General features: G+C 38.2%; 1 protein-coding gene across 6 annotated transcripts in view; it reads left to right on the top strand.

Annotated features, from left to right (window-relative positions):
* The window catches only part of RPS6KA3 (ribosomal protein S6 kinase A3), a 120,946-nt gene that overhangs the window by 51,437 nt on the left and 55,490 nt on the right, over window positions 1–14,019 (top strand). For all 6 annotated transcript variants that reach the window (XM_055121584.1, XM_055121583.1, XM_004612235.3 and 3 more), the window contains one exon: window positions 7,242–7,358. In XM_055121584.1, the coding sequence (XP_054977559.1) occupies window positions 7,242–7,358 (117 nt within the window). The remainder of the gene's footprint in view (window positions 1–7,241; window positions 7,359–14,019) is intronic.

Here is a 14,019-nt window from a genome sequence, read left to right as displayed (position 1 = left end):
TTCTCGAGATATCCTTTGGAAATTTTTCATGTGCGCTGGTGGCATATTGTTTTAATCAAGCTAGTAATTCCAGTTGCTTTTAAAGAATCATATATTTAAGAAATACTGGCATTTCTTCACTCGTTGTGAAATGATCTGAATTGGTGGGAACCAAGAGTCAAGAACACTTCAACAGGATTTTGCTATCAGCAAATCTGTTTTGGTTTCCTGTTCTGGCCTCCCTACCTAGCGACTACATTAATGCTCTCACCATTACGTTTCTCCTTTATTTTACCACAGGAAGATTGTCAGGCCTCTTTTTCTAGCATTTTCAGGACCCGCCTGACAGGAAATTTTCTAATTGCCGGAACAGCTGGTAGGAGAAAACTTTACAGGGGCTTGGTCTTTCCTTTCTAGCTTACTTTTTTACGGTCAGAAATTCTTTTATCACCATCATGGTTTCATAGCCATGTTCAAGTTTTTGTCTTTCCGTGTTCGCTCTATTCAGGTAAGCTTTGTTTGATTTCTGTAAAGTCTAAAATGTTTTAGTTGGAGCCAAGTATAATTACGCTAATTAAACAATTACTTCATTTATCTGTTATTTTAAGAAGCTTTTCAAAATTCAAAACCAACTTTTAGAAGAACTTGTAGAAGATAGTATTTCTGTGAACTAAAAGTAAGCCAGTTGTGTATGGTATACTTTACAACTCTATATATCTCGTAAACTTATTTTTGCATTAGTTTTTTAATATTATGGTCATTTTAATCTTGTTAATGTTTGTCTTTTTTTATAATAAAACAGATAACAGTTTTAGTCCAGGCATGAAAAAAATTGTGAGCTTACTGATATTTAGGAAATTACAATAATGTGAAGAGTATTTTAACAGAGAATGTATTATTTTAAACAGACAACTTAAAATCAAACTTAGTTAAAATCGATTTCTTCAAAACCTTAAAGTTTTCAATCAACTATATTTAAGTAACTTTAAGCAAGTAGTTTTATTTAACTTGGCGTAGACAGAGTTTTCAAAGCACTCCTTTTGTTAAAGTATGCTTAGTGGATGATATTCTGGTATTTTACCATGAGAATTGGGGTATTCTGCTACTCTTAAAGAAAATTAAGTGTGCTGTTTGTGATTCCTGAAAGGGAGAAAACTCCATGATGTTTATGGTAGTGATTGAGAAAGTTAGTCTAGAGAATTAGCGATGGGCTTTTCTTAAACATAGAAACAGGAAACTGGTTTGAAACACTATCTTGACAAATTTGGTTAAATGAAAAATGCCAACCATATTTATCATCTATTAAATGCAAAGAACGTTAATTGGTTTTAGTTTGTAATCTAGAATAAATTAATGTGGTTTCTCACTATGATTTGAACTCATCTAAGTATATATCATAGTCTGATAATTTTATATATCCTGATCTTTAAAACTACTGTATAACATAAACCTTAAGTTTCTTTGTAGAGAGTGATACTTTAGTTTAGAAATATATTTAAGATATAACATCTATGCTTTTCATTTATAAGTTCAGGGGGAAATTTACTGGATTTTACTAAGGAACATTTATATACTTCAAAATATAATAATAATATTCTCATATTCAAAACAATTAGGAAATACGAATGCCTTAAGAACACACTTCCTGACTCAAGGGAGGAGAGGAAAAAGGAAATTATGTATACAAGGCAGGGCATAATGCCAAATGTTGACTCATTCTTTAAAATCAATTAATACCATCCTGCTTATTTTCCTACATTTTAACACATTACCTTATTATTATTTAAATATATAGCACTGATATCAGTTCGTTTCATCCAATTTTGCATTTTAAGAAGCAGAATTGTATTTTCCCCTTTCAAAGAGTAAAAAGGAAGCATTGAGTTAACTTTATCCCATTAAAAGGTGAACCATAAAGGCTATTTAAGAGGAAAGTAACAAGGTGACTTTCTGTGTGATGAAAGGATCACCTGTTCAAGAATATTCTGCGCTTTTTTCTGTAGTGTCCAATGTAACTGTTCTGGACATTTTCCACAGTGTTTACTTATGCCTCTTTATAACAACAGTTTGTTTTATTTGTACAAGAATCATCCCAACTTGGATTTATTTAAAATTCTAGATAAGTTCTTAAAGGACAAATGTGCCTTATCTTGGTATGTCTAATACCTAGCGTAGTACCTGGCTGTCCTCTCAATTGCCTTCTAACAAAAAGGAGTGGGACTAGGAGAATATGTCATTGATGAGAACATTTTCATTGGGACCAGGCTATCAAGAGCATGGCAGCCATCTGAATTTTAGTCCCGTCTCTTCCTTGGCCTCCACACCAGTTCAAACACTGGTCTCCGTGTGTGTTCCCACTCAGGCCTTTGCACTGGCTTGTCGCGTTGCAGGGAACATTCATTCTTCTGATGTTTGATTCCCTCAAACATTAGAGTCTCTGTTCAAGTAGCACCTTGACAATAAAAGTGGCACTCATTTAAAATTGTAAAGCTCCCTTCCTACCTCTGTTTTTCTGATCCCTTTTACCCAATTTAATACATTTTTCTATTGTGTTTACTATGATCTAACATGATATCTTTAATGACAGTGGCAGTGATATCTTTCCCCCAAGCGGCAGAGATGACTATATTAAAATGGAAACTTGTAAATTAATATATTTTAAAATTTTAAAAAGGCTTTTATGGTAATTAACAGCCACATAAAATAACAGCTGTGGCAGAAAGGTAAAAATACATGAGCCTTAAAAATTAAAATGGGTATAGCTTAATATCTAAGCCACGTTGCACTGGCAAAGTTCTTTTTACCATAATAATATATTTTTTCACAGTATACTTAAAGGCAAAAACATAATTTTACAAACTGTCAAACTTCTGTTTTCATGTGACAGATTTATTTCAGTAACAGGTAATTTAGTGACATAAGACATGTTTTCCACACATAGTTTTCACAAATGTCATCTGTTGTTGCGTTATCACCGCCTTCAGAAGTTTGATACTATTCTGTGCAACTACAATGTTGGTTGGATTCCAGATATAATCTGCTTTCCTGCCTATTGTCCAAAGATTAGAATTATATGTCTCAGTTGAACCTCAGATTATTTCTAAAGTACTCATGGCCCCATAAGTCAGAAAAACTGGTAACCTTAAACACAGTCTAAGCATCAAGCTACCAAGTAAGGATACTTTGCCTTTATGTGTATACATAAGTGAGATGAAAATAGTTTGCTGCTGTGATTAGGAAACTTTGAACTTGGAATGAATGGAAGAATGTGTAGAGAATAAAACAGTGTCAAGTTTTTGGAAATGTGGCCGTCGGCAGTGATGGATCATTTTTCTTAACCTCCAAGAACATCTTATTACTCTCTAGACCCTAATGCAGAAGATTTTTATCAAATTTTACTTTAATATAAGATGTACCAGAATAACAGAATTCAGTATGAGAGTGTGGTGATAAAAATCAAAGTAGCTTCTCAGAATATAGTCAGAAAATATGAGAAAGAAATAAGAATCAACTGTAGACATAAAGTTTCCAACTTATACCGGAATTGCAAAAATGACAGACCCTTAAAAATGGATTAAAGGTGGGGCTGGAGCGATAGCACAGCGGGTAGGGCGTTTGCCTTGCACGCGGCCGACCCGGGTTCTAATCCCAGCATCCCATATGGTCCCCTGAGCACCGCCAGGGGTAATTCCTGAGTGAAGAGCCAGGAGTAACCCCTGTGCATCGCCGGGTGTGACCCAAAAACCAAAAAAAAAAAAAAAAAAAAAAAAAAAAAATGGATTAAAGGTAATTATCACAGAAAAGTTAGATTTCCCACAGATATAAAGAATTCTGTTCTCTGGGGGTGGAGCCATTTACAGTAGGTAAGGTACTTTCCTCTCACGCAGCTGACCTGTGTTCAATCCCTGGCACCCCAGTGGGTCCCCAGAGTAGTACCAGGAAATTTCTCCAAGCCTCCAGAAACAAATCGGGCATGGGGGGAGCCCAAAGTGTATATTAGGCTGCACCACCTCTCAATAGCATTGGGTTCGAGAAGGCCACAGACCAATGGTGACAACATTCAGAGGCAAGGTGACTTTTGGTTCTGCAATTTGATACTAGGCCAGTACCACGCAAAAATGGAAGGCAAAATAAAAGCATTTCCAGATGTGTGAGGTTCAGAGAGTTTCCTGCCACATAACCTTTCTTAGGAAGTTCCCAGGGAGTAACTTAAGGAGGGAGAGGGAAAGAGAGAGAGAGGAAAAGAAGAGGAGGGGTGGAGGGGATAGCAACCAGGAAAGCACTCAAGAGATATCCTGAGATAAAGCTGTGCAGCAAGGCCTAGAGAACAATCATTCCCAATGGGAGGGTAAGGAAGGAATCTCAGAAGAATGGAAAATATGGTTAAGGGATAATGGATGCCTAAGAATCATTGTGAAATTAACCTGCCCCTCACAAGGACTATGGAGGCTGCTAGAAACAGGGAAAATAGAAAACTGTACAAGAAATTCATGGTCCAAATGGAAATAGAAATAAAAGATATTGTGAATTAAAGCATTTGATGAAGTGAATTTTTTTAAAATAAAACAGTTCAAGAACAGGAAATATCCCAGGTTGGAGATAATAGCAGGAAGAGAAACTATAGATGCCCTCAAGTGGCAAGGTGAAGTGTCAGTGCATTTTGTTTAGGGAAACTTGGAATATTTTAGCTCTCTTCGTATGACTGGAGTTTCCTACCTTGAGTTCATCAAGAGGATGAATCGGAGTGGCAGTGGCAGGAAGGGGTGTTTCATTGTGTTCAGATTATTTGATGGTACCTCTCTCCCAGCATTAAAATTAAGTCTATGAGTTACTGTCTTGTGATCTTTACCTAATATCTTTAAACTCCAAAAATTGATCATTCAAACCAGCTTTGAAAAGTTTTCTCATTTATGGTGCTGTGTGGGGGATCCTGAACATTCTAAACTGTTTTGGCTTTCTCTGGGGTATATCCAGTATTTTCATTAGCCCTCTCCAACAGGTACAAAAATACCTGACAGACAGACTTGATACCTGGTATGTGTTACACAGATACTCACTGAGTTTTAATCTAAATATTAAAATAACCTACATTTTTCTTTGAATGTTTTTTTAAAAATACTGTATTTATTCCTTCCTTTCTGACATAGGTACAAAAAACCCTTATCCATAGTTCATCTCACTTGGAAAAGGGTTGGGGAGGTGGTTAGTACTTGATTCTGTTCTTTTATGTAGGATAGTTGTGAGGCTTAAAAGAGATGATGAGGGGCTGGAAAAATAGCACAGTGGGGAGGGCGTTTGCCTTGCAGGCGGCTGACCCAGGTTCAATTCCCAGCATTCCGTATGGTCCCTCGAGCACTGCCAGGAGTAATTCCTGAGTACAAAGCCAGGAGTAACACCTGTGCATCGTCAGGTGTGACCAAAGGAAAAAAAAGAGATGATGAATATAAAATTACAAAACCAAAGACAAAACCATGTTATGGGTTGCATTTGATTTTTGTTTTGTTTGGGGGGTTGGTTTGTTTGGTGGGCCATACCCAGCAGTGCTCAGGGAATATTCCTGGATTTCCGGTCAAGAATTACACGTGAAGGGCTTGGGGGGATCATATGGGATGCTGGGGATTAAACTAGGGTCGGCTGTATGCAAGGCAAGCACCCTCCCTGCTGTACTTTCATTCCGGCCATATGGGGTTGTTTTTATTACTTTTGCCAAAGTTTCAATAAGTTCAAAAGAATAAAGCTGCATACATACTTATAACCTTTACTTTTCAAAGCAAATAGAAAGAAAGCCTGGATTTCCTCCTTGTCTTTCTACAAGTGCTTTTCTCTCCTTTTATTTCTTATTTTCAAGAGTTAGCCTATTTGGATACCCTGATATATCTTCCTGAGAAATCTCTGTGTTTCTCTCTTTAATTTTTTTTATTTAATTAAATAATACTGATCTACAAAATTACTGGTAAGTTGAGTTTTAGGCATATAATATTTCAACACCAAACCAGTGTCCCCTTCCCTCCACCATTGTTTCCATTGTCCATCCTCACCCCATGCTTCTCCAGCCTCAGCCACCATGTCCGGCACATCGTGACGTTCTGGTAGTTGCAGTTTAGATCTCCTGTCTTCCATGTCATGGTCTGTGTTTTGCATCTGGAGCTGCAGCACCACTCTGCTACAACCCCAGTATAACTGAAGGCTCCCCCCTTCTTCCCATTACTTCCCTTTCTCGTCTTCTTCCTTCCCCTCTACCCCCCTGATTTCTTCCTCTCTCTGTCTTTTTTTCTCCCTAAATTCTGGGGTCAAGGGTGCTCTAGGTGTAATTCCTTTATTGTGAATATTCTGTGTGTAGGAAAAATGTTAATTGATCTCAAACAACTATATGGAATGCAAAAATAACAAACGTGATGAACAGTTTGTATAAAACTTTGAATCTTGTTAGTAATACCTGTGCACCTAAGATTGCATGCCCCAGAGGTAAAAATGCTCCTTATTTCTGGTTTCATTGCTAGAGTTTTGAAGTATAGTATATAGTACCTTGATTTTAAGTGTTCTATGTAATTTTTTATGTTTTAGCCTTTCTTTTCTACTTCCTTTCTTTAGAAAACCAAAGTGTCCATTGTCTTTAAATTTTCTCCTCTTAACCTGGAGATCAGGCCATCTTGTGAAACAGTTTTTCTGTGTCTAATCATCCATCCAAATTTTAGACTTTTTTGGTTTTAAGTTTTAGAGTGACTCTTTTTTTCCCCTATCCGATCACAGGTAGCCTTGGGACAATACATCATCTTAGGTATTTCAAGCAGAAAAGAAAGTTTTCATATTTATTCAAACAAGCTTTCTGTGGTTTAAAGTCTTCATATTTACCCTGAAGTGCTTTTTTCAACTACACTCCAGTAAAGAGGGTTTTTCAAATAGATGTTAGTTCTGTCTTGTAGGTCCACATATCAGAGAACAACTCAATACTCTGGTGTTTTGATATTTCTTTGTTACTACTTTCCTCATCTTATGAAACAAGTCTAATAGTCCTTAGTAGGTAATGATGACTTGGAAATACTCAGTACTAATGTTACACAGATGTTAAATTGGCCTACCCGGTAGACTGGTTTTAGTCTAACTTGAAAGTATACTTGCCTGGCATGTTCTACTTGGTCAATTAATGAAGGTGGTTTGAGGATATATAGCATGATATATATAATATGATATGCTAAATTTATATTGCTTGGTTGTGAGAGAACATGCCTCTAACTCTTTTCTGCCTTATATTTGCCTAATAGGAAGAAGGCAGTATCAAAGAAATTGCAATCACACATCATGTGAAGGAAGGACATGAAAAGGCAGATCCTTCCCAGTTTGAACTTTTAAAAGTGTTGGGGCAGGGATCATTTGGTAAGGTAAGTCATGAACACATGCTTTTCAAAATATTTGTTTTGGAAATTTGTGTGTATGTATATTTCATGCACATGAGAAACAGAACTATTTTATGAAATGCTACTAATGGTTGGTTTTCTGTGTTTTTACTTTTCTATCAGTAAGCATTTACTTCAGTTCTGGGGTGTTATTTCAAATGAGTCCATCAGCAAAAATGTAGTACCAAACACTAAAGGAAATGGGGCCGGAGCGATAGCACAGGGGGAGGGCATTTGCCTTGCACATGGCCAACCCAGGTTCGATTCCCAGCATCCCATATGGTCCCCTGAGCACCGCCAGGAGTAATTTCTGAGTGCAGAGCCAGGAGTAACCCCTGAACACGCCGGGTGTGATCCAAAAAGAAAAAAAAAAAGTAAGCGTGAGAAAGTGAATAAAATCACTGAGAGTACATTGAAACCTTTTAAATGTTACAGTATTCATACTATCTCCATGACCTAGGACTTCTTTAAAAGTGCACATGTTGAGTGATTAAAAATCAGAAGAATCAGAAGATATGCTCTTGATGAGCTTGGTCACTTTGAGTCTCCACGAAGAACTGGAGGGGGATCTAGCAGCATATCTCAGTCCTCCATAGGGTCCCTAATCCAGCTGAATGTGCATGGGTACTCCCAAGGAACTACGGAGGGTAGTATGTACCTTCTAATGAGAATGAAAGTTTGGGAACATATAACATGTCTTTAAAATGAGTGCACTGCTTGTATTTTAGTCAGTGATGTTCATATTTATTTTAGTTTCAAAAGTGTCCCAAACTAAAACAAATCTACTTGGTCCATTTCTCATCAAGTGAAAAATTCAGCCTGCCTTCAGCTTTTCACATTACAAATTCTTCCTTACCACCTGTCAGTGAGGAATCATCAAAAGACGTAATGCTTTTACAGGCTTCAAAACACTATCCCTTAAATAGTCCCCTTAAAACCTAAGTTTAGCACTCTTATGTGTTAAGGGGACTATTTAGCAGTTCTTAGTTAATAGTTCCAGCTGTTGACCCCTTTCAAACCCCAGGTTATACTTTGACCCAAATATAGATGAAACAGCCAACGAAAATAATGGTTATAAGTTTAGACTTTAGGTCACCAGACAAAGATTCCATTTCTGTTTACTTAACACATGTGCTTGTGCTCATTCTCAGCCTTTGTAGCCCCATGTTTTCCTTTTCTCTAATGCCTAAGTGTTAAAGTTCTTCAAGGTTCCATTCTAACCTGCTTGCTTTCTCTGTCTCTCTCTCTATTCCCTATTAATTGTTTTTTCCGTACCCACTCTCTTAATTATAACCCACATACAACTGACATAACAGATTTCTATCTCCAATCTAGATTGTGCTTCTGAGTTTTGAATTCTATGTATAGCCTCTTATATTTTGTTCATGTGGTATGCTTCAACGGCACATCTTAAAATTAGATTCTTAAAAATATTTTATCTTTAAAGTCTAAGATGGGTAAGACCAAAGTCAGGATGACTCCCTTACCCCCAAACCTGCCCTAATGAATTTTTCCCTATTACTATGACTAGCACCAGTTAAAATAAGCGAAAAAATTGGAAGGCATTCTTGACATAGCCTCCAGTCCCCAGCTTTTTCTCCTCCTCCACCATCTGCCGCCAATCTATCTGATCCGTCAGCAGATCTTGTGGACTTAGTAAAGGAATCTCAAATCCTCCCTGTCCTCTTCTCCCCTGCCACTCCTCCAGTTCGTGTCACCACCTGGTGAAGGAGGCTGCTCCTTCAGGCTTAACAAATTTATTGTCGCCTCAAGTATTTGCATGATAGCCAATTCTTGTTCATTTTATCCTTTTGCCTCTTTACTCTTTAATAGCCTACCTTTGCTTTTTGGATAAAAAATCTCTTAAGATATAAACAAGGGCAAGGAGGACTGGTCAGTGGTAGGAATCTACCACAAGTGTGTATGGGGCAGAGGGGTAGGTAAGATAGAAAAGAAACCAGTATGACAATAATAGTTGGAAATGATCACGCTGGACCAGAACTGAGTGTTAAAAGTAGGCAAAAGCATATACACTACAACCTTTCAGTACCTGAATTGCAAATCACAGTGCCCAAAAGGGGAAGGAGGGAGGGAGGAGGGGCAGGGGAGTGAGAGAAAAAAAAAGAGAGAGAGAGGCCTGCCATAGGGGTGGGATGGGCAGTGACAGGAGGGAAATTGGGGACACTGGTGCTGGGAAGTGTGCACTGGTGGAAGGATGGGTGTTGGAACACTACGACTGAAACCTAGTCATGAACAGCATTGTAAGGGGAAATCTCACTGTGATTTAGCTAAAAGAAAATTTTTAAGAGGAGGAGGACCTCATTCCAACCCCTAGCTACCTCAACAGCAGTATTTTCTATACTTTTCACTACCTATGTTCTGGATATGTTAGTATTCTTTTTCCGTCCTTAAGCACCTGTCTCCCTCCCACCAGAATCCCTCTATTTGAATCACTCCACCCACCACCACTCCTTCCTCATAGAGGTAGCTCCTTTCTTTTATTGTTGTTGTTTTGTCTTTTTTTTTAACTTAGACTCTCAAAGTTAAGTCTTCCCTGAAATCCCAACTAGATTACATCTCTCCTCTGTACTCTCTTAGAACATGTGTGCCCATATTCATAACAACACCATTTTATTTTTTATTGTATAATTATTTATTGTTCATTCCTGTCACTAATGTTCCTTGAGTGCAGGGACCATGAATTGTACCGTGTCTTAGCATTGAACAATTAGTATATTATTCTAGCATATTATTCTACCTATATAAATTACAGACTGTAGGTAGAATTATACCTGTTCTGTATATATTATTCCTCGCGTATTATTTAAAAAAAGAATGAGTAAATAATCATAGGAAAGTATTGAGAAGCAAGTGACATTAGTCAAATATATCTGTGATGAGATTGTAGTTTAGTACAGAATATTATTCATAAGTCAAACAAATGTTTGCTTGCTATGTGTTAGACTTTCAGGAAAAATAATATTTTAGTTCCCCTAAGTTCACATGCTTCTTCCTTTGTTTCTTTAAATGTAACTTAAATACTTTACTATAAATAGCAAACATTAAAAATAGGGCGTCTCCTCTCTTACTCATCCTCAAACGCCACTCTAAGCCAGGGAAGCAGGAGTGACCTGTCAGAGCCTAGAATAGCTGCATGGGGGAGTTCGAAAGGGCACATGCTCTCGTGGGGTCACATCCAACATCTGCGCCTGCTTCTGCTCCTCCTAGGCTGGTGCCCAGCCTAGGGAACAGATTAAGAGTGCCCTGAGAAATGTAAATCAAAACTACACTCCAGTGTCACCTCCACCAGTGAGAATGTCCTACATAAAAAAGACCAGAAACAACTGCTCGCAGGGAAGAAGAGAAAAGGGAGTCCTCACTCACTGAATTCAGTCTTTCTGGACAGCACCACAGTAGAACTACCTCTCCTGTGTGGTTGAGCAGTTCCATTGACAGAAGTCTATCCCCAGACCTCAACACTGACTCGAAAAGATGTATCCACACCCATGTTTATTGAGTGTTACTACTGTAAGTTCAAAAAGCATGGGTGTGCGGGGCACATACGTTGGGTGGCCGAGAACCGTCCCTCCAGCTGGCCCACGGCAACAGAAGGACAAAGGAATGGAGGAATGGGGAAACAGAAACAGGGCCCCAGACTGGTAATCAGTGACCTTTTCTTTCATCCTCATCCTCATCCCTTCATTCTCCTAGAGCGTAGTTGTTTCTTCCCCTCATTCTCTCTCCTACTCCTCTCACAGTATAGATATTTTTCCTTTCCTCTCCTTACAGTATAGTTATATAGAAATTGTGAAGGTTGGGGTACACATTTTGTATGAACACAGTAAACTTAAAGATTTGCTTCTCCCGCCTGGGGATATCTCACTATACATCCCAGACGACAGTCGTCTGACCAGGTTAGTCTATCCTAACCCTAGGAGAGTCCTTAACTCAGTTACTTCTTTTTGGGGCATGACAAAGTTTGTTCCATGACCGTGCTCCTACCATTATATTTCTTTTTTTTTTTTCATTTTTAAAAATTTTTTTATTTTTATTTTTTTTTAATTTATGTTTTTATTGAATCACCATGTGGAAACTCACAAAGCTTTCAGGTTTAAGTCTCAGTTATACAATGCTCAAACACCCATCCCTTCACCAGTGTACATATTCCACCACCAAGAATCACAGTATACCTCCCCCCCACCTCCCCAATCCTCCACCCTGCCTATGTAACTGATAAATTTCACTTTACTTTCACTTTACTTTGATTACATTCAATATTTCAACAAAAAACTCACTATTATTGTTTGGAGTTAGGAAGTAAGGGAAACTGAAGCTTAAGTCAAGTAAATATAATAGTTGCCCAGGAGTAAATATTCTTCGGAGTCAATTAACTCTCATGTTACAAAAGCATAGCATCAACTGTCTTCCTGTGTCTATACAAAAAGAACATTGCTAAACATGCAAAGGACAAAAATGAAGGAAAAAAGCAATATAGGATTATTAGTGCCTGATCGAATTGGGTGTGCCTCAGGAGCACTGTTGTGAAAGTAACTCAGTAAACCTAAGCTCCATGTGGGAGGAGCAAGGGCAAATCAATATTAAGCAACAATTACAATAGCCCCAAACTGGAAATAACCTCGTGCCCAGCAAGATATGAATGGACAAAGAAATGGCGTACATATACAATGGAATACTCCCAACTTTAAGAAAAGATGAAATCTTAAATTTTGCTATAACACGGGTGGTATCTTGAGGATGATCTTGTTAAGCCAAATAAGTTAAAAGAAGTAAGGAAAATACAAGATGATTTCACCCAGATGTCATACATAAAGCAAGCAAGCAAAGGACTAGTCAATATCTATTAAAAACTAACTCTCAGCCTCCGCTGACAGAACAGAGGTTACCATGGAACGTTGGGGGATAAATAGGCAGGGTCCTATGGACACTGGTGGAGTGGTATTAGCAATTTGATAGTGGGTGTGGTGAGGAACATGGTGCTTGTAAAACTTATAAATGATCTCCTGAACTGGGAGTGGACCCTGGTCCCCCAGAGTTCCACTTGGAAGGCTCTCAAAACAAAATTTGAAAACATTTCCATTCCTGTAAACCACTGTTACCTCAGTCATAAAATTATTAAATAAATACATTGGACATTACCCAGGGAAAGGAGTCGGTCACAGAAGGAAGGAGATGGCTACAGAAAGATCTCTCATATGTGGGACTTTAATAAGATCTACAGCAAGGAAGCAACAACGGGCCAAGGGTGAGACGACAGGCAAATGGTCCTTGGGGTCCTTGGGATAGGGAGGTCGGTACACTGGAACTAGGTGTGGTTTGGAGCTACGTGCATGACAAACCAATATTACCAGTATTGCAAAACACAAAGTCTCCAATCATTTTTTAAAAAAAAACTTTTTAAAGTAACCTGAGCAGAAGCAGAGGATTGGGTGCCTCTCAATATTAGTCCTAATACCTCCACCGTGAGTCAAGCAAATTATTTAAGCTCTCAAACGCCCTAGTTTAGGTAGCCATAAACCTTTTTTTTTATGTAAGTCTACCTCCGAAATAATCTTTGATCTATTACAAATACTTGGGGAAGTGCTAAAAAGGTGCTAAAGTGCTTTCAAAGATGGATGAAGAAAGTTTGGAATTCACCGGGAGAATTTTTTTGTAGAATGTCAGAAAGAAGCTTGATAGGGAATCCTAATTATCTCTGCCATTTTAAAACTTATTTCTGTTCAAAAAACATCGTAATAATCTTTGATTACCTTTAATGTTTGAGCATCATTCTGCCTTATAACAAGCCACCCTGATTAACAATGGTTTCTCTCTGGGCTGGAGCAATAGCACAGCAGGTGGGGCGTTTGCCTTGCACGCGGCCGACCCGGGTTCGAATCCCAGCATCCCATATGGTCCCCCGAGCACCGCCAGGAGTAATGTCTGAGTGCGTGAGCCAGGAGTAACCCCTGTGCATCTCCGGGTGTGACCCAACCCCCCCCCAAAAAAAACCAATTTCTCTACATAGTTTGACTCCCTGCTACTAACTGGAAAAATAACCAAAAGGTGCTGCAAAGGCAGGTGGGTGAGGGGGAGCAATTTTAGGAAATTTAGCAAATATTTAGGATCTTTGCAGAAGTTCTGGAGTTTTGCACTCGATGTCGTTTTCCATTACCTTTGGCATCATTTCTTAAAATGAGCATCTCTGCCTTGCCCTAGAATCAGTTGGATGAATTATGTTTTGATTTTGTACTAATAGCTTGCACACTAATGCAGATAATTGCAAACTGACCCTAAAGTTAATTCTTTATGATAATTGCATTTCTTCTTCCCATTTGTGGCCACTAATAATACTTTTGAGAAAGAATGGAGAAGACAAAAGGTTGAAATTCAGGTTCATTTAGCAAGTCTGTCCAAAGGTTTGATTGCAAAGATCATGAAATTAATGGTCAAAAATGAATAGAGAGGATTTATTGATAGTTTTATATTAGCCATATTGTAACATGACCGTTAATTATACAGAGCAAGTTTTTATTCCTTTTTGCGTAAATCCCGTAAAATATTTTGAAAGCAATTAAAGGTATTTGGAAAATCGGGATGCTTAATAACATACCTAAGAATTGTGCTCTTCATACTTAGGTAGACGGTA

The sequence above is a fragment of the Sorex araneus genome, chromosome X (genome assembly GCF_027595985.1).
Source record: "Sorex araneus isolate mSorAra2 chromosome X, mSorAra2.pri, whole genome shotgun sequence".
In the NCBI taxonomy this organism is placed as follows: Eukaryota; Metazoa; Chordata; class Mammalia; order Eulipotyphla; family Soricidae; genus Sorex; species Sorex araneus.
The sequence above is the reverse complement of the archived record's forward strand: the minus strand, read 5'-3'. Positions and strand labels throughout refer to the sequence as shown.